Raw genomic sequence first — 21,594 nt, 5'->3', positions numbered from 1 at the left:
ATACATTCTCCATCCAGTCTAAAGGTTTCTTCCACAAGGTATAGTAACATAATAATGGCATTATTGAACTGTTCAAACACTGATGTTGGACATGAACTTGGACAGGAACATGGGTGGGAATGTAGGAAAGTGAGTGGGCTGTGAGCGCTCGATGCTTCTATGATGTTATTTTCAATGTGCATCCCTGGGCGACTAGTTTCTATTAGATTTTTCTTGGTGTATTTGTTTGCTGCAGGTCACTTTGTCCAGTTGACGATGTTGTACTCGTCCGTATATACCATCTTCACTCATGGAGTGACGGTAGGATGATTTTGATAATGCCATTTAAATACTTTTTTTCCTTTTGCTTGTTTCACAGTTAGTGATTACTATGTTTTTAATTCTGTAAAGCACTTTGAACTGCCTGAAATGTGTTACACACATAAACTTTTAACTTTTGATTAATTGGCAGAGAACACTGATATTAACAAAACAGAGAGAAGAAGAGATAATGTGCCTGTTTTAGAGAGTAACTGAGGTAAACATAGAGTTGAGAGAAAGAGAGCGAGAGATGTCATCAACACGCTCTCCGGAGAGACAAATGCCTCAAGCATCTCTCATCCAACGCCGCTACAAACACATCGGCCCAATCCCACGGAGAAACCGCCGAGCTTGTTTGTGTGTCTCTACGCATGTGTATGTTAAACATAGCTCGTGTCCCTCCCATGTGTGAACGATAATGTCGAAGTGAGAGCTGTGTCGAGGCCTCCCGGATGACTGACGCAACCAACGACAACACTTGCAGAGTATGGAAAAAAATGCATTTAATTATGTAAGTTCAGCCAAGACAAGCTCAGACCGTCACATATGGGAAAGGCAAGTCAATAACACGCAAATACTCCACTCTGGCCCGAATCCAAGTATTTGTTGGGACTTGGCGTCAAAGAGGGAGAACAACCACGTTTGGCCTTTTCATTACCCTACTGAGCCAATATCTGCTGTCTAATTGGTCGTTAATGAGTGCATGGATGTGTGTTTGAAACTTACACATGGCGACCAAACAAGAAAGACATACTGGTGTTGGTGTGGTAATAGAGAGGCTGCAGTAGGGATTTCGAACATCTGTCTAAAAGACTGGAACATTTGAAGCCAAACACACACACACACACACACCAACAAACATCTACATGTGGTATTGGAAGTTCTGTGCATTGACTCATTGACTTGAGCCACTGAAAGTTACACACGCACACAGTGGGTTGGGTATTTGTATTAAAGCCACCGAATCATGAGCATCTCACGCCCACGCATGATGTCACAGTCATGCAAAAACAAGCACCAAAAGCTTATCTAATTGAAAAAGCTTTGGATGGTGAAGGAATAATTTGTCACAATTTGCTTTTTATGTCAATAACCAAAGTAGAGGACCAGTAAGAAAGGTTAAGATGAGCAGCTATACCAGAGCACTGGGGCCAATTATAAAAGAGCAACGCTTTGATAAAGAGGGTGAAGCAAAGCGTGTAAACAAGTGTTCAAGCAATACCGATTCCTGCAGGTTAGCACTGATCAAATAAATTCAGGTACTCTGAAGAATTGTCATGCCTTGCAAAAGAGTTTGCACCTAAACCAACACAAGGTAAATGAAGGAAAACAATACTGTAATTTTTTTAGAAATAAAATCAAAAACAGTGTGGATTCCATTTAATCCCTTTCAGGCTGATACACAAAAAATTAAATCCAGTACAACAAATTGCAAATGAGTAAAAGTTTAAGTGGTACAAATATTTTTGAGAGGCCCTTCAGAACATTGTGGTATAATCTAAGCCGTACTCTTTTGCTTACATTTCAAACAGCATAAGTATGTGTTTTTTTGAACCGCATGTGCCACATTTGGCATCTTACTCTGTGTCTGGTTCTCAATTGGAAAACCAGACATCATTGGTCCTAATGCTGTTTTTGGAAAATATTTGATTTTACTTAGTAGCACAAGAAAGAAATTCCACTGCTTTGGCATCTGCTGTTCTGGCTCGGTTGATACATTTCAAAACAGAGCCTGGCAGCAGAGAGATGTGTGCTCCGGTTGAAGGAAAAGCTCAAGGCAAAGGAGACGGAGACACTTCAACCTCTAAGGTCAGAGTCAAAGGAACTGTTGGGATGAGAGATCAGCAATTGTGCTGTAGTTAGACCTTTGTGAGCATACCCCTAATATGACTCATAACAAATGTGAACCACAGCGCACATAAAACATAATTTGAGAAACCTTATTTGTAATGGGTAAATATTGTGTGAAAACTCTTGAGAAGAGATCGTGGTTCCAAAGCAGCTACAATATCTACAATAGAATTAACTTAGCTGTATGCTAATAAACCTAACAAGAAAATAAGACTCAACAACAGAAACAAACCTGCTGTATCCTAAAGCACAAAACAACCTAACCACAAGGGAGATATTCCTACCAAACAACATTCAGGTTTCTTTTTCTAAGATGAGTGAAAATGTTTTTTGTTAAAACGCTAACTTATCAGGCTAACCTGACTAATAACCACAAATGCGTCAACAACCGCAAGAATAATGGAGGATTGTGTTTGTAGTTGTGCTGCAACTGATGCAACTCACTCAATACAAAAGATTACACTTGTGTATTTGTTTACCGCCAGTCCCGTGTGTACAGACATGTTTAGCGCCACTTACAGGTCTGGAGGAATAAAGAAATTGCATTTTGGCCATGTGTATGAAAACATTTCTTTTTTTTTTTAAGGTTTTATTGTCACTAGTAAATTTTGTTCATTATTAGTTTGACAGGAAGAAGGGCAGATGTGTAGGAAAGGACATACAGTAGATAGGCTGTGTAGAGGATTCCAGCCTCTGTAGATGTTGAACTTGCTCTACCTCTGAGCCACCTGGTGTCCTGGATTAGAAACATTTCAGGAAACGTTCCCATGTTGATTCAGTTTATTTCCATGTGAATGTGGCCATAGAGCAGCTCTGTTCCTCAACAACCATAAAGACACGATCCAAAAAATTCACATGTAACTGTTTTCTAAAGAATATCAAAAATCTTCATCACAATTAATCTATCCTGGTAACACTAAGAATGTAAAAAATAAACATTTTGATTATTTTGTGTGTATTAATGCATGCATTTTTATTTATGCCTTTAAAACAGAGAAACAGTTTTTTCCAATGGCACTCATTTCTATGTAAAGGGAAAAAATTAAGAAAAGCAACTGACAGAAAAACTGAGCAGATAAATTAAAATACTTTTCACCCTTAACAAGTCCACCCCAATTAAGAGAGAGTAAGTCAGGGGGATGTTTTACTTCAACAGGAACAGGCAAAGTGGTAAAAGTTTATCGGAAGCTAAAAATTTAGAAGAAAAAACCTTTTAGGGCTTAAAACAGTGGGCTGGATGTTCACCGTTCAGCAGGAACAACTGAAAGAGTTTATCTCAAAACATACTTATATTAGGGCAAGTCAAATTCCAGATGAAAATTGATACACACAGGCCTTTCCATCCAACCTGACAAAACTTGGCCTAGTTTCTACAGAAGAATGCACAAATATTTCCCTTTTTAGATGCACAAAGCTGGTAAAAAAAAAAAAAAAAGAAGCCCAAAAGGGCCTACTGGCTGCTTTCAGCTGTGATTGCAGCCAAAGATTGTTCTACAAAGTATTGGCTCCCTGCTTTAAACAAATGCACTGCTCAATCTGTAAAAAGTAAAAAAAAAGTAAAAGAAAAAAACAAAACAATTCCTATGTATCATTTTTTCTTATTTTAATAGTTGTCCACCATAGTATGTAAAAGTATCAGACAAAATCACACTAAAAAAATTGCAAGTACAACATGACAAAATACATAAATGTTCAACTGCTTTTGAGATAAGATCATGTCAGTGTTTTATGGAAAAAACAACTGAACTTAGACTGAACCTGATGTCTGAACACTGATTCCTCAAAAAAACATTTTGTCTCAACTGAGACTATTTCTTGTGGGTTTTTTAAGCAATTCTGTTTAAAGCAGGGATCCGAGAAGCTCAGCAATCTGCTACAGTCAATATACTTTAAAACACCTCCAACACTCTTTTGGGATAATTGCTTTAATTGCCTAGTTTAAATGAAGCTGCCGGATCATGAACATGCACCCTACTGGTTTAAGTGCTACACTGCAGTGAGTTTCCAAAGCACGGCAAAAGCGGCTGTCAAGACCAAGCCCCGTGGGGATGCGTTTCTGGGTCATAATTTCCTCGTTTCCAAGGTGTGCAGTAAAACAAAACATACAAAGTGGAGCAATTCCACAGAGAGAGAGAAAGAGAGAAATGGTGACTGAGATCTGTGAGAATAGAGAGGGCTCGGCTCCAACACTGCAGCATCAGTTGGCCTTATAGGTTAATGTGGCACAGCAGGACGGCGGCTTGTTTCGCCCCAGACAGCCTCTGTGTCAGCTGAGCTAATTCCATGTGGGAACGCTCCGGTCTTTTGGATCAGTTTTTGTTTTGTTTCTTTTTTTGCACATTTTCTGAGCAACAGCTATTATTTATTAAATTTGAGATTTAAAAAGTAAATATAATAATGTGACTTCACTGAATGATGACAAATTCCTGGTTAAGCATTTTCCATATTGGTTTCCTGATTTGGTTGAATCAAATGTTAGTAAAGTAGCTTGGCATTGAAATTTTAATTAATTTTAGGTACTTGATTTCAATACAGACACACACTAGTTCATGCTAGTTTTGGGTCTGGACCAGCATTCCACTTAGATGTATGCAGTTTTCACTACAACCTCACAGGTGGCGATAGTGAGCTGATTTGTCAACTGTTTCCTCAAAAGAACAAAAGAACTGTTAAAGTGATTTATCATGTGAAATTTGACTGTTTTTATATCTTCATGGTTACTGAGGAAGATCAATAAACCACTTCACGCAGCACATTTTTAAAAACGTAATTTTTATTTATTTTTTTAGATGTTCTTGTTATGTTTTTTCTTCTTCTACTCTTCTGGTTAACGTTTTTGTAAAGCGCTGTATGTTTAGCACCACCTTTAGAACAGCTGTGTTACTCATTTAAAAGGAAATTACCTGGATAATTTAATATTGGGATTTTATTTTCTTTTTTCTCCTAGCCCATGAATACGTTCTTTTTAATCATGTAGCCCACATGAAGTATTGACTTCACTTAAAGCTGCAGTTTAAAAAATATACAGTCAGGTAAACATATTAGTCTGAAAATGTCTGTTCATAACCTGACACCTACTAAATGGGTAAAAACACAAATATAGGCAGATATGTGTGCAAGAAGGGGATGAGCAGACTCTATTTTTTAAGGAAGCTGAGATCCTTCAATGTGTTCAGCAAGATGTTGGAGACCTTTTATCACAGTGTTGTTGCCGATGCCATCTTCTTTGCTGCTGTGTGTTGGGGAAGCAGCATCAGAGCCAGCGACTCTAATAGACTGGACAAAATCATCAGGAAAGCTGGCTCTGTACTGGGACTAAGGCTGGAGTCCCTGGAAACTGTGGTGGAGAGGAGGACACTGAAGAAGGTTCTGTCTATTATGGACAATAAACAGCCCCCTCTCCACCACATAGTGGACAGACAGCGGAGCACCTTCTCACATAGGCTGCTCCAGCTCCGCTGTCGTAGGGACAGATACAGGAAATCCTTCCTGCCACATGCCATCTCACTGTACAATAAAAGCTAAATCATTGTTCTGCACTAATCAGTCCAATTTTGCACAACTGCACTGTGGCATACTTGCTGTACATATATTTACATATACATATTGTATCTGCATTTTTTTGAATCTTTGCAAGGACTGCTCTAAGTTGCTTTTTATATTGACAGCATGTTATATTTTATTTTTATTTTGTCTACAATTGCTACTCAGTGGTGGTTGTTGTGTGTCTTGTCTCTATGCTGCTGTAACTGCAAAATAATTTCCCTGCTGGGATGAATAAAGTAATTCTATTCTATTCTATTCTATTCTATATGTGTTCCATATAAATCAAGGTGATTTTTGCAGTAAAATAATTTTGTGTTAAGTGCATAAAAGGAATTAGTCAAAACAAAAAAAGGAGTTACGTTCAGGGATGTCTAAAGTGGCTTGAAAGACTTTATTTTCCCACCACAAACATCCAAGCACACAGCCTGATAGCATTAACAGTTATTTGAGGAAAAGCATCTGCATCACTTAAGCCAACATTTACCAAAGCAAAGCTGGAGTTTGCCAGAGTGAGCTTCCTGTTTAACATGAGCCAGATGATGTTCTCTAAGCCACTCTATCAGTCTAAGTCCGGCATACTGTACACTGTCTAATCTGAACTAAAGCCTCCTCTGACAGCTAAAATCCAATTATTACACATCTCTACAGAAACTCACTCGCATATGAGAGCCTGTGAAAAGGCTGCGCTGCTGGGCCCAGAGACAGACGCTGGAATGCAAACACATGGTCCCTCAAAATTACATTTGACAAAAAAATGTCTACAGCAGTTATAAAATGTAAAAAGTGAATCAGTCTGTTTAAAAGGTGGGTTTCATCAAAGTAGCTCCATTATGGTTCCAAGTACCAGAGTTTTACTGACCTTTCCTTTGTTTTCCAAAGAGAACATCTATCATGAGGAATCGCCAAGCCAAATTCTCACTTTGCTCTTGGCAGACTTGGAGTTGAACAGGTGAACTGTTGACTTTCACTGGATCAGATCCACTAATGTAAACAGCATTACAGTTTCTTATTGTAATGCAGGGGTTGTAAGGTCATAAAAAACAACAAACCAAAGTACAGAGGTTTATAACGACTACCATCCCCACCAGTAACCATGGGTGGTAATGGTTGTATGTTGTGGGGCTTTTTTCAGCAAGAAAAGCTGGTTTGAGTTCAGCTCAGTTCATTTGTCCCAAAGATAAAGTAAGTCTTGTTGTAACTTATAGTCCAAGAATCTTCACAAACTTATTGTTTGGTGATGTTGTGGGCAGGAAGTATCTCCAGTAGCAGTCAGTCTGTCAAGAAATCTGAAAAAATCTCTGACTCAAAACTGTTTCTACATGACAGTTTCATGACTGTCATCATATAACTGATCAATTTCCAGGCAGCAGAAACAATATTTCAAAGTAGCGTGTCAGTAATATCATCAGCTGCTAGCGAGCACAGCTAAACCTCCCAGTTTGCTTTAGCTGCTCATCTTCAAATCTCTGTGTGGCCATGTGGTGGAAAAGCCAAGATGGAGAGAGTATTCTAGCTATAATGCTAACCCTCATCAAAAACAGTGTGGAGTGTAGCCTTGAATCTTTATTCATGCTTGAGAAATCCTTTAATCTCCATGGCAACCATCCAGCTGTGCTAAATGCCTGGGAAGTTTAAGGTTGGTAAACCATGTTGTGATGAGCCATGTTATGATGACTTCCTGAAGGCGGAGTTTCAGAAAGAGCAGGAGTTTTTAAAGAAACAGAGGTCCAATTTTAATATGTTAAATCAGGAAGTAAAATTTATTTAAAGTCAAATTTGATAGATGTTGCATTTTTATAATAACTGAAGTTAACACTTACTTGATTATGCAATAAAATGGAAAAACACTTAATACTGCCCCATTGAAGTTAAAAAGCAGAAGCGAAAAGCTCCTAAAGCTCCTACTTGCAAAGCAGTTTCACAAAAACCAAAAAAGCAACATCTCAATAAAAAAAAGATAAAAGTCTACAAAAAGAACAAATCAGAACTAAAGTAACCATGAGTAAAGCAGTTGTAGAGAACAGGTCGAAGAATATCAGTTCTAGAGAATTGACGGAAAGATGAATGAAGAAGAAAGTAACCCTGAATGTGGAGTGGGAGCTACAGTGCAGCATATTTATGTGTTAAAACAGACCAGTCAAAATGTTTGGTAGGAAATTGATTTCCACAGAAATTGTCCATCCAATCTAAATAGACTTGAACTATTTAGTGATAAAGCACAGGGAAAACTTTGGATCTGGAAATGTGGAAAGATGTTCCATCATATAAAATCAATATAAGACATAGTGGAAGATGTGAAAAAGTCTGAATATTTTTGCTGGGTCCTCTCTGTGCTGCAACTACAGAAACTCATTTCAAACAAGACATTTGAGTGTTTTATCTTCACCTTACTTTCTTGATAACACTTCTGAGACTCCAACAAGACACTTTAATGGATATTTTACCTTATTCAAAACAAATCTTCACCATTTTTATGTTTACTTAGGCATCCATGGATACTTGTGCATTCATATCTGAAAAACAAGATATTAAAATCTGGTTCGGGACTTTCTGCTGAGAAAAAAAACCCAAACAAAGCAAGGAAAGAAAAGACCCACAGTAAAAAAAAACACACATCTTTGCAGACAAATATGAATAATTAAATCAACAAATATGCATTAATGAATGCGTTGGTTTGCACAAATACACACAGATCTCATGAAACTAACCTCAAAGCACAACGCAGCATAAATGCGCATCAATAAATAATTATACTCTTCATTAGACGCTGCAGGTCAGCGGTTTGTGAGTGTGCAGCAAAGATTTGTGTCCAGTACGACCAGCGGTCTTTTGTAAAGCATGCAGTTGGCTTTTTGACCTGCTTAAGCAGATGAAAAGAAATATAAATTACCCTTTCGTAACATTGTTCCTCCATAGAAGACGTCTTGGGAAATCATTAATTATACTTGACAAGGAAAGATTAGGTTTTAGCAAAACTGCTATTCTAGTTGTAATTCAAGATATCTTTGAGAAACAAGTAGGATTTGTTCTAAATGTGCAGCTAAAGTTCTCAAACTGAGGGATATGTGGAGAGTTTTTTTTTCTTTTGCTGTTGTTTTGTTTTTGCCAACTCAGATTTCTTTCAGACTGCTGGTGGTTTTCTGGGAGAAAAAGGTCACTTAGGATCCAAGTCATACAGCTTAAAGGCTAAAGCAGCCACAAGCTTCAAAACACTCCAAATCCACAACAAGCCCACCCTCTCATGGGCCATTTAGCGGCCATTAATCTATTCTGTCATGTGCTCTGGCTAACAATGAAAACCACTGTTTATGAAAAGAATCTGAGTTTATAAGCACCGCTCAATCTGATGGATTTAAGAAATCTTCCAATTGTGAGCGCATTATTAATTAGGAAGCTTTCTAGACGTCAAATGTAGCCACCTGAAGCTAAAAAAGCACTCAGAGGAAAACAAAAACTACAAGAAAAAACATATGGGTGAGCTCTGCAGCTTAAGTCACTGAAATGCCTTTGATTTGTGAGACATTTTGCTGTGTCATGCATCAAAATGTCACACAAGGCAGGAGGGACTTGATGGAAAAAAAGACCACTTCGTCAAAAACAGTTTCCCTTTTGGGCGTCTTAATAGAAAGTATTTGACAACAATTTTGTGTAGAAGGTACATTATTTATCAGTGTGCTATAATAATAATAGTAATAATAAAAAATCCTCCCACAAAATCTCTGAGTCAGAAAATCTTATATAATAAACAAATCTTAGTCATGTTTAACATGGCTTTCTACAAGGTCTGTGAGAAGACAAAAAATGCAACGTTTAGGTTGGGTCTGGTTTTAAAGGCTCTATTTACAGTCGGGAACAACTTTCTAATTATGTTTCCTGCATAAAACGATGCTTAGCTATGAGTTAAAAATTCACAGTTTTTTCTCCTTGTTACATCTAAACTGCTGGTGATCCTTTTTGTCCCCTCACATGACATCCAACCCTGACATCTCCAGTACAGCTATTTAAACACCTCAGGGTTTTATTTTAATGTAGAATATTATCTCTCTTTTTTAAAATGGCCATGTTTCATTGCATGGAATAACCTTCTGTATCCATCTTGCAATTTTTTAAATTAAAAATAAGAAATTTTTAAACCCTTAGACCAGTGGTGTTCCCAAAAGGCCAACTCTCCCTGAAACCTTTATGGACCTTTCAACAAACAAACAACGGTGATCTGATGGATCATACATCCTGCAGTGAAACATCCAACCTGACATGGATTCACACGTGTGAATGCTTCATCTAAGAGTGCTTTAAACCTCTAAAGATGGATACACAAGAATATTTTTATTTTAACTTGTAACACATGCCTGCTCCTAGCAGAGAATCATGTTTATTTCAATCAAAGACATGCAAGGGTAAAGTTGTTTTTTTTTTTCTAATCAAGATTTGCTGTTTTAGTTTTTTTTAAGTTGTGCCACCCTTAACTTTTTACTGACCTGTTCTGTACAGCAACACCACAGAATCTTATGAAGTATTTTTGATCTAGTTTCTTGTGTGAATATCTTATGTATCTTAGTACACTTGAAATAAGACACAATTTACTTACAAGTAATTTTTCAGCGAGAAACAGGTGATGTTTTAAGACAATAAATGCTTAATATCAATGAAAAAGCATCAGTTACACTTGCAGAATATTTCACTTATGAGAAGATTTTCTTAAGAGAAATATTCTGCCAGTGGAACTGGCACTTTTTTAAAATGAATTTTAATGAATTGTTGACTTCAAACAAGCTCCTACTTCTTGCTGAAAAGTTACTTGTAAGTTAGTTTTGTCTTATTTCAAGTGTACTAAAATATTCACACCAGAACAAAAATACTTGATAAGATTTTGTGTTTTTGCAGTGCGGACACGTCTATGAAAATTTTCTAGAAGCACCATTGACTTTGATCAGATGTTTTGCACACATTTTGTGTTACTTTTTTACCAATGATTCTCACTGAGTTCAAATGTTGTTTGACTTTGTAAAATTCTAGTCACTGAACGTTTTTGCTGTAATTTGATTAGACACGTCTTGCAGAACTGCCTGATATCTCCTCAAAATACCCTGACAACACTGAACTCCAATCACAAGGCTTTTTACAAGGTCCAAAAAAACAAACTAAAATGCGTATGACCAATCCTCCAGTCATGAATGCATGACTGACAGCTGGTTTCCATTATTAAGGTTAATATTGCCGTGCATGATGCAAGAACAGTCATTAGAGCATGAATATTCTCAAACACAGCATGACAAAACCATGATGCAATCTGGGTGATCCATGCAACCGATATGACCAGAGCCACGATGTTGGGGAGACAGAGACTGAAAGAGAGGGAGAAAAATTCACAAAGTCTCCAGATCTCTGGAGGACAGGATAAAAAATGTCACAGAAATAGACTGTAATCGTGGCCAGCGGTGATCAACAGGGATAAATATTAATAAACACTACCAATCTCTGACAAATGTATAAGAAGTGATTGCGAGAGGTCCACTCATTTTGGTGGGGGCCGTGTTGGGGATGTGGGGGTGGAGAAATGGGGGAATAACTACATAAGCATTTGTTTACTCCGGTGTGACATCTAACTTGTGTTTTTGCCAACAGTGCATCCTCAAGTGAGCGCACTCTCATTATTATCACTTGTGTCTTTTGTCCTATTGTTTTCAGCAAGTTTCTGCAAGCAAGAATACAAAAAACATACAAATGAGCAATCGGAGAGAAAAATCACAATACCAATGAGCTAAAGTAGGACCTAAAACACACACACACACACACTGAAAGATAGCTTCCTCTATCTCTCTCTATCTGAATCAGTCTCATTAGCCATGCTAAGGCCGTAGCTTCGCAGGGTCGGCCTGCACGCTTCGCTGTAGGGTTGGACGGCGGCCCAAGGCAGAGAAGGTCACCCACCACTCAGTTTAATTCCCACAAGACCAGCTCTGGCCCCTTCCTGATAATGAGCGGGTATAAATTTGCGCAGGGTGAGACGTGGAGCTCTGGACACACCATCACAGCTTGAAAATATGGCAACAAAAAAAACGGGGGCACAAGGGTGGACTTCTGGGAAGTTTTTACCTTTAAATGAGAGAGATGACTGATTTATAGCTCTTGAAAAGAGGAAGAAGCTCAAGTGATTAGTTAATATATATAAAAAAAACTAACATATGAGGATACCGCATCACAACATAACATATGCAGTGTGTACATGGCATGACAAACTTTTATCCTGACTTACTGTTGTGAGATTTCTTTTCTGAAATTTTGCAATGTCTCTTAAAATGTCTGATATGTAAGTACAGGTCAATCCTGAGATGTAAGAAAAATATAACCACAGCTATGGAGGGCGCGCTCATCACACACATACACATGCAGATTTCTGGATTTTTATTTCAAGCTCGGCCTAAACTAAAAACACAAAAATGCATCATACATAATTATACAAAAAGAATGGCACAATCTACAGATTTTTCATTTAAACACTTAAACCTTCTTTATACAATAGTAGATATACTGTACATTATATATGTAATATATAATATAATATAATATGTAATATAATAGATTAACATAAAATGTAGAACAATAAAACTATGCCACTTGAGGAGTTTTAGCCCAAATATATTTATAGATTAATGTTTTTTTATTTTATTTTTTATCTTAAACACAAATATATCAGAACTTCTGAGGAACCCATGACCTCTTCCTTTCTCTTCCTTTGCTAAGAGGGCTAGGCAGCTCTAGTTAGCTTATCTTATTCTTCAGTTTTTTCTTCCATTTTATTCCTAAATTGTTCGTCACAACCATGATGTGTCAACACCATAACTGACAATTTACAAAACGTTGATGAAATTTTGTAAACTAAATGCTTAATTTTAGTATACTGTAAAAATGTCATGGACCTGATGAGCAACAATATGGCCTCCTTCAGAATAACATCATATAAATTGAGGTAGTCTGGCATTTTGTCAACTCCATCAAAGTTTTTAACTGACAGTGTGACTCTTTCAGTGATAGTGTTGACAAATCTCACTTAAATGTGCAGTTAATTCATTTTAATTTATTTTTACATAAATGGTATTACTACACATGTATCAAGTGTTTCTTTTTACTCACTAGTTTGTCACCACCTTTAATTGCATCAACTCCATCATGCACTGTCAACTCCATCAGATGGACTTTGTCGTTTTTTGTTTTAAATAACATTTCTTTTGTTTGTCGAGAAGCATTTGTCTGTAAAACTGAGTAAAAATATCACTAATAGGGTCATTAAAAATAATTGTATATTTATTTTTGTCATATGGTGATGACAAAGTTCTGGGTCAGGTCCATTAAACATGTAATTTAAAAAAAATGTTGCAACTTTGTATGCATAAGATTGAGGAATAATTAAAAACATTTTTGGGAAAACTGAAACCCATTTTGTCCCACTTCTCTAGAATCACTGCTGTACATTCCAGTTCATGATTAATCAATCACTATTTTAGTTGACTATTATTTAAACATTAGATTGATCTCAATTAATCCTTTCAGCTGTAGACACATTTGAAAGTCCAGCTCCTGGAGTGGCCGTTTTTCAAAAACAAGCAAACAGCATGTTAAGGGTGGAGACTAGTTATTTAAGCCTTCCAAGCTCTTTCAAATATTTTAGATTTGCTCTACGAAAAGGTAAAGGCAAATTTTTCAGCCACTTATGTTCCAATGATAAATTACTGACCACTGAACCGAGAATAGTTGACGGTCCAGTTCATTACTTCACTGGTTCCTTGCTACTTCTCCACACTAACACATGATTTAACACCAGGAATACAAAACAGAAATTCATTGATGAATCTGGGTAATGAATCAGGTAAATTCATTACCCTGATTTAGCTCAAAATACAAATTAATAATTCCCATGTTGTCCAAACACAACCCAAACAAAAACCATAAAGTCCAGTTGGGTCAGCTCATTAGTTAACCTTGACAATATCAACATATATATATATATATATATATATATATATATATAAGGGAAGGTTAGAACATTTTACGTTTCAACCACATTTATGCTGTTTTGATGGTGGCATAAGATCTCTTGTTACAACAAGATGCATGATTTATAACATGATCATTTGTCACCTGGCTTGTTAAGCAACAATCTCATTACTCCGAAGATCCTCTCAGGTGACGTTAAAAGTTTAACAGCGTTAGAGTAAAGAGAAATGTCCGACTGTTTCCTCTATGATTCCAGCACATCTCTTAAACTGAGCCAGTAGAACAGTGTCCACATGACGCTGGTGCAGGAGCAACGATCTGTCACCGCTCTCGTCAGGATACATCGAACATGCCTGTACGACCAGATCATAAATTCATCACGGTGACATCCTGGAGCAAGCACCGCTGACTCGACCTTGATCGATCACAGGCAGAACGACAGATGGCCAGAAAGGACAGTCATACCGTATATATCTGTACGCCCATTAGCATAATGACATGCATATGCAGTACAAGTCATTGTACAAGGCCACATTGGGTTTGGATAATGTCACGGGGTAAGTCAGAGACGCTCCATTAATCGTTTGAAATAGTAAATTAGTAGGCAATTGCATTTATGTGACAGATATTTAAGAACACAAAATTTCAATGAGAAAGCACCACTGATTTTCAAGATGATGGTTATAGTTTTACTAGTTCACAAAGCATATATTAATCACCTAAATTGCTTATTTTGTGTTCTCACTCAATTACCCTGAGCATTACCTGCCTACGCAATTCCACTTGATTCTCATCTCCCTTCAGTTCTCCATCTGGGATTTTGCTGATTGAGTTTGAATTTTAACCAGACCGATAACGCAAAGCAGAATTGTAAAAGATGACAATTTTCTGCGTCATTTTCAAATTATAGTCTACCTATAGTTGTAGCTTGGCGATGGAAGCAGAGGAAGTGAACAAAGCCGTTCAGTCTGTGTCGGCTATGCTTCCAAATATTGAACAATTGAACTACTGCTTGCTGGAGTAAACCTCCAGCAAGCAGTAGGAGGTTTACTGGAGTAAACCTCCAGCAAGCAGTAGTTTCTCAATAGTCAAGGGTCCAGACCCTATGGATGAAGCAAAACGTAAAACCAGGTATGTGGTTTTATCAGGCTACCTCTAATGGGAATAGTGTCCAAAACAAAGAAGCTAATAAGACCCCAAACTAACTATAATGACCTTCTACAATTATTGGCAGCTCTGGTAAAGAAGCCCTAAATGAAAATGTTGTGGAGACTTGGTGAGTCCCAGAATACGACTATTTAAATTGGGAGCACTGAAGATTATTCTTACCTTCCTAAATATCCTCCTCGCTGTGTCTGTTGGAAAGACAAACTCCAGATTTGTTTGTTTCAGTTCCAGGTCTATTCATTTGATTAGTTAAAATGAATGACGGCAGATATCGGATGTAAGAGTCATATCCTGAATTATAAAACTCAAAAGACATCTGCTATAGTTTTTGAATAGTGGCTCAGAGAAATGGGAGTCTGTGTCACATCATGTTTATCACCAGGGAAACAATCAGCCATGGATTATTGAGTAAAAGTTCAAAACAAGATGTAGGTCAACATAGTTTGCACAGATTTTACACAACAATTTGCAAACACAATCACTTAAAAAAAAGCTGAAGAGAAAGTGGAAAGAAAGATAGAGAGAATCAAAGTTTTGAGGGAGATTGAGACAGAAGCAGCAAAAGAATACCAAAAAAGAAATAGGTTAAAAGCTAAAACCTTAAACACAATATTTAGAAGCAGAGCAAGAAAGCAACTGATGAAATAAGAAGCCCAGGAAGCTTGAGGTTAGCAAAATGAAAGTATTCTCCATGGAAATGATGGAACTGGAGTAAAAGATAGAAGAGAAATAGAAAATAGAATAGCAGAGAAAGCAAGAGGATATGGAGGCAGAGAGGTGTGGAGTAGTCCAGAGATTTATGGCAGGTTGTTATGGAGCACCGACTGAATAACGGAGGGTGAGACCAGGTGAATTATTCATGACCACACTGGGGCTGAGAGTGTGTGCTGCGCACCGGTGACGGGAGCAAGTGAAACACACAAATACTAACTTCACTCACAGACACCCCTAGGAAAGCTGAATAAAAGCATTGACAAGCCGTCATCAACTTCAGATCAAATTATATAGGGACACAACGTTCCACAGACCAGAGAGCAGAGAGATATCTGGACTGCACTGAAAACCAGAATCAGGAAGGAAGTTATACTTTCATCCATCTGGGTCTTGTTAATGTCAGTGCTAATAAATGTTTCTTATAATCATGCAGTACATCACAAGCAGGAGTCAATTTATTCTGATTTAGTTAACTTAGTTCTGAATCTGGAAGCGTCTTTCAATTTTTTCCTGTCTGTATGGCAGTCAGACTGGAAATGTTTCAATTTAATGTAAATACATCATATGCCTTGAGCTGATTAGAGGAAACATATTCCTCTGTGTCATGAATTGCGGTGGAGAGGTGGTGAGGCAGACGCAGAGGACCCAGGTTGTAGTGAATGGTGGTAGTTTAATGAAGAAATAATCAAAAAAATCCAGGCAGCACAAATGAACAGACAAAACTAAGCTCAAAGCTGGTAGCAACTGGAAATGACTGAAACCAAAACTTGACAGACTCGACAGCAGAGAACAAGCCAAACGAGACGAGGACACGACAAAGAACATGGAACACAGGTGACTGTAAATACACAGAGGGTAATCAGGGAATGAGACACAGCTGGGAACAATCAAGGGGTAGACAGGACAACATGGAAACTCAAAGGACACAGGAACCCAAAATAAACACACAGAAAAACTCAAATCAACACAAAGAAAACCAAATCCTTACACTCTGACTAACTGGTGTTACTGTTACCATTTAAATACAATCTGTAAAGAATTTTTCAATGCCATCCTACTATCACAAAGTTCATCTGGTGATTTTGTTTTTATTTTTATGCTTTTTATTTATAAAAAATAAATAATACCAAAAACTATTGTTCATACATGCACTAGTAAACAAACCAATGATGCAAAATGATGCAATCTTTTTCCAATCAGTGAATGCACCATAGATAAGAGCTTATCAGGTTGAAGAAACAACCTTCTTTGGTGTGGAAGTTCTTAACGGACAAAGACAACTCAAAGTTGATGACTGTTTTTATGAGGGAGGAACTTAACATACTGAAGTAAGATGTATAAGTTAATTAAAAGGAAAATGTATTTGTCATATGTCTGTCATATAGGCTGTGAATGAGTGAGAAGGAGAGAGAGTAAGACTTTTAGCTAGAGATGTACAGATATGAAATTCTTGGCCCAAATCAATACCCGATATAAACATTGCTGCTATGGTCAAAAACCAATATTTTCCAACTAGATGGCAACAAATTTCAGTAATTAATATAGGCCCAGTTTTATTTGGTGGCCAACAGTGGCAATATATCATGCATCCATACTTTTACCAATAGAAAGGTTGAACAAAGTTTTGAATTTTTAACTGCTGTCTTTCAAGGAACATAATGGATTTGGAAATATTATCAGTCTTTGGGTCAATCTCTAGTTTTTCCCCCAGTTCCCTATACCAAAAGACATCCTGAAAAACACCACAACAGCCTCATTTTACAAATATACCTTATTTTGAACCATCAACTGTTCAAAGTTGATGGTTCAAAAGCCATGCAAATCTTTAACTGAAAAAACAGAAGGAAGAATCTGTGGAACGCAACAGTGATGCAGTTCAGCCTGCTTTGAGCTGCTGACTGCAGACTGGATAAAATCCTACCACAATCTGTATGGGTATGGATGAGCATGCAATCTATATTCAGATCACAGAAACACTTCTGGGAAATACTGTCTTGAACACTCACCGAGTTGATGCAGGCCAGCTCCTTGTTGAGCAGCCAGGGCAGGGAGAGTTTTCCCTCTCCTTTGTAGCACGACTGAATCCTCTCTTTAATCTTTTCCTTTATCTGCCTCATTGTGAACAAACACAAAGCCGACTCCTTGGGCGGCTTGGCTCTGTTCTTCTGACCTTGGGCAAATACAGTGAACAGAACCTCCTCGTGCTCTCGAATACCAAGAGAACGTGCCAAGCGGGTTCCTGGTCGGGCCAGGTAGGCGTCCTGAACCAAGCGGTACTCCACTCCGTCCTTAGTGCAGCCGATGGGGAATTCGACATAAGAGTAGAACTTGGGGTCGTCGACACACAGGCGGACGATCTTGGAGGTGAAGAACTGTTCGCTGCTCGCATCTGGCGAGGTGAGCTGGGTGTCAAGTTGTAAGGTGAGGTAATAGACAAACTGCTCACTGTTGAAGCCGTAGATGTAGTAGATGTCAAATGCCGGGAACTTGGACAGGGTGTCAGAGGGAATCTTAAGCTGCGAAGATACAAACTCGTCCTGGTACACAAAGCTGAACATGTCGGCGTTCTCCTCGTTCGACATCAGTTTGCGACTCGACAGCGTAGGAAAGTACTCCGATTTCCCGTCGATGGGGGTGCCGACGAAGAGCTTGCCGCCCCCGCCGAAGATGTCAGGGGGGATCACCACACCAGACATGGTGCCCGCCTCCGCAACGCTGGATAGATAATGCTCTTTACGGTGGTGTGGCTCACCGAGCTTAAATAAATCATCCAGACGCAGGAACTGGCATATTCCCTGGGAAGTACTCCCACACGCAATTAAGCGGTTGTGGGCAGCATCGAGTAGCAGGAGTTTATTGACATTAGAAGTCTGCACTAGCTCATGTGGGCAGGACTGGACACCAGGAGGAGGGTAACAGCGAGGGTTGTCGGTGACGGGCCCGGTGACATGGCTCCGCAGCTTGGTGAGGTTGCCAGACAGCTTGTAGATCCAGTTGACGGCACCCAGGTAGACCTCTCCCGTTTTGTTGTGGACCACCAAATGTGTGAGACCACCTTCCGGCGGAGAGAAGGAGAGGAGAGCAGAGGTGGGGGGAGTGGTAGATGTGGAGGTCTTAGGGAGGGAGAGGAGAAGGAAGAGCAAGGGGAAGATGAGAAGGGGTGGATTAAGGTGTGACATGGTGGTGAGGGGAGGGAAGTGGGTGTATGTTTTTGAGAGCGTAATCCGTTAAAGGTTCAGTCGGTGCCTTATACGACTGCAGGGTACAATGATGTATAAGTAGAAAAAAAGTCTCAAAGTAGTAATCTTCCTGTTCTCTTTTATCCTCCTTTCTCTGGTGGAGATTTTATATCCTCATCCCTTGATCCTCAGCCATGTCTGCCACCAGCCCTGAGAGAGAAAGAAAGCAAAATGTCAGCAAATATTTCAATTATTTTCATGCACTTTTCTTTTGGATATTTAGAGAACTAATCAGAATTACTCAGCAATTAAAAGGATGAGGCAAGTGTTGGTCCAAACTCACCCAGGATTTAAAGACAAGGCCTGGATGAAGAAATAAATCTAAAAAAATAAGTGTAACAATAGAAGGGACTGCTGGATTTACTTTGACTTCTCTACTCCTTGAGAGTTGTTTTTTAAGACTGAGCAAAACCATGATCCTCTGCGTATTGACAGCTTGAAGGTATTAAAAGATTCAGTTGAAAAAGTGAACACCAGCACGCAGATTTAGACATATTTAAATGAACCCTTTTTATGTTGGGATATTGTGATTCTTCTTTACGATGTTGTTGCAGTTCAGTTGGTGTTGTGGACCACAGTCGTCTGCAATATGTAGTTCTTGTGTGACAACACTTCCGTGAACTTTCTAACCGACAGTCATCTTGGCAGGCAGTTGCTATAGAGTTGCTATGATTACAATAAACAAGCCACAATCTTACAATTAGCTCTTTCTGAAAAGCCTTCTTAAAGAAATTATTCATATTTTTTGGAGTGAGGTTGCATGTCCTTTGGCCTGTATTGGAAATACAGCATATCACAGTGAGTTTGTCAAAGAGTGAAGAAAGACCAACAGAAGGATAGCCTCTCATTTTAGTCATATAAAACAAACTTGTGGGATGAACTGTTGTATTAGTGGATATTCTCCATGTACACTTGAACCAATCAATGTTAACTTTGTCACCATTTTCGGAGCCAAACATCCATGTTACTATAATAAACAACATTAAACTGTGCTTTCAACCTTCCAAATCTATTGCAGCATGCATGTCTGCTCTAAGTCTGTCAAAAATAATTGTTCCATTAATTTGCAGTGTGACAGACTATGATTTGTCATCACAGCTCAGAAAAGAGCTGAAGATCTCAACAATGACCTCTTGTGAAACTCCAAATGGTTTAAAATTTGTGTTTTATAAAGTTGTATTTTACAGTTGTGACTATTTTTAGTTTGACTTGTTTTAAATAGCAAACATGTGCAAACCATTGGCTCACATGGCAGTAAGCTTCCCACCAATTTTTTTCACTTTTTTTAAACTCAATGCAATACGACAATTTTTTAGGCAACATGATTTATTACTAACAAGAACTGCACACAAACTCACTTTAACTGCATAATCCCTTGAAGATATAGTTGTTTGGCAGGTTTTTTTCAATTCGATGGACACTGAATTGAAAAAAGTAAACATTTTTTTTATGGTCATTCTTAGCCACGTGTAAATTTGTTGTAAATTTACAAATGTACAATAGATCCCTATTGTGCTGAATACATAATATAATAAGTGAAACCTAAATGTTGGAATCTAATGTGTCCAAAAGAAAAATGAAACCTCACTTCTCCACTTTTAAAGTCATTAGAAAGCATGAGAACACAAGGTGAAGAATTGGGAGATCAGCTAACTCTCCAAAACTTGCAAGCAGGATAGTATATAGAACCAAACTCCTATTTCCTTAGGAGCAGAAACAAAAGGACTGTTGCCTTGCAGCAAGAAGGTCCTGGGTTCAATTCCCACCCTGGGGTCTTTCTGCATGGAATTTGCATGTTCTCCCATTGCAAACTCCATGCAAAGGGAGAACATATGTGGGTTCTCTCCGGGTTCTCCGGCTTCCTCCCACAAAAAAACATGACTGTCAGGTTAATTGGTCTCGCTTCTCCTTAGGTGTGAATGTGCATGGTGGCTTGTCTTGTCTGTCTCTGTGTTGCCCTGCCTCTCGCTGCCTGTCTCCCGAAAGGTTTGCGGGAGACAGGCACCAGCACCACTCACGACCCTACTAGGGACAAGAGTATACAGAAAATGGATGGAAACAAAAGAATTCAGTCACTTTTTTAAATAACAAAACAGTGCTGGAGAAAACCATCCAAACTGATAAAGTAAAGAAATAACAGCGAGAGGGACAAAAGTGAAAGCTGTTTGGCTTCACACCAGCAGAATATAAAGGCAGTGGAGATGGTGAAACCAGATTGCTATGAAAGCTAACAAAAAGAAAGAGAGATGAACCATCCATCCACTTCTTATTACAACCATCCATTCATTCATTTTCAATATCCTCTTATCTGATCAGGAGATGGTAGGCTGGACAGGCTCTTAAAATGCAATTGAGGAAAGGTAAGGTCTTGAAAACCAGCTTGGCTCCTCCACATGCTAAAGCAACAACACTTTCCTGAGTCTTTTATACTCTGTGATGAGGACAGTGGATGTTACTGAAGTTGACAAACACTTCTTGGCAAAATAGAAGTGGTAAAGTCTGAGAAACACAGGGAATGTAATATACTACCATTAATATTTTAAAACACGATATGGTGCAACATGGAAATGATGGTTTTTGTAAGACCAAGACTCCTTTAATCTCAGTTTCAAAACTTTTAAAATATTCACAATGCATTACAGTTTAGCCACCAGTAACTGGAACGCTGTTCATCACTCTATTTAGCATAATTTTGTTAAACAGAGTTAGCATGACCGTTAGCATGTCTGTTGGTATAACAGAGTCTTTTGAAGGAGAGTATTATTAGCAGTTAACCTGTAGT

At 38.3% G+C, this 21,594-nt stretch overlaps 1 protein-coding gene across 2 annotated transcripts in view; it reads right to left on the bottom strand.

Annotated features, from left to right (window-relative positions):
* Nucleotides 1-21,594, bottom strand: part of LOC102220729 (plexin-A1-like) — a 289,583-nt gene that overhangs the window by 230,274 nt on the left and 37,715 nt on the right. For both annotated transcript variants that reach the window (XM_023337491.1, XM_023337496.1), the window contains exon 2: nt 17,580-18,962. In XM_023337491.1, coding sequence (XP_023193259.1) covers nt 17,580-18,752 — 1,173 coding nt within the window. In that variant the 5' untranslated portion in view covers nt 18,753-18,962. The remainder of the gene's footprint in view (nt 1-17,579; nt 18,963-21,594) is intronic.

The sequence above is a fragment of the Xiphophorus maculatus genome, chromosome 1 (assembly GCF_002775205.1).
Source record: "Xiphophorus maculatus strain JP 163 A chromosome 1, X_maculatus-5.0-male, whole genome shotgun sequence".
Taxonomy (NCBI): domain Eukaryota; kingdom Metazoa; phylum Chordata; class Actinopteri; order Cyprinodontiformes; family Poeciliidae; genus Xiphophorus; species Xiphophorus maculatus.
Note: the sequence above shows the minus strand (reverse complement) of the source record. Positions and strands in the feature narration are given on the sequence as shown.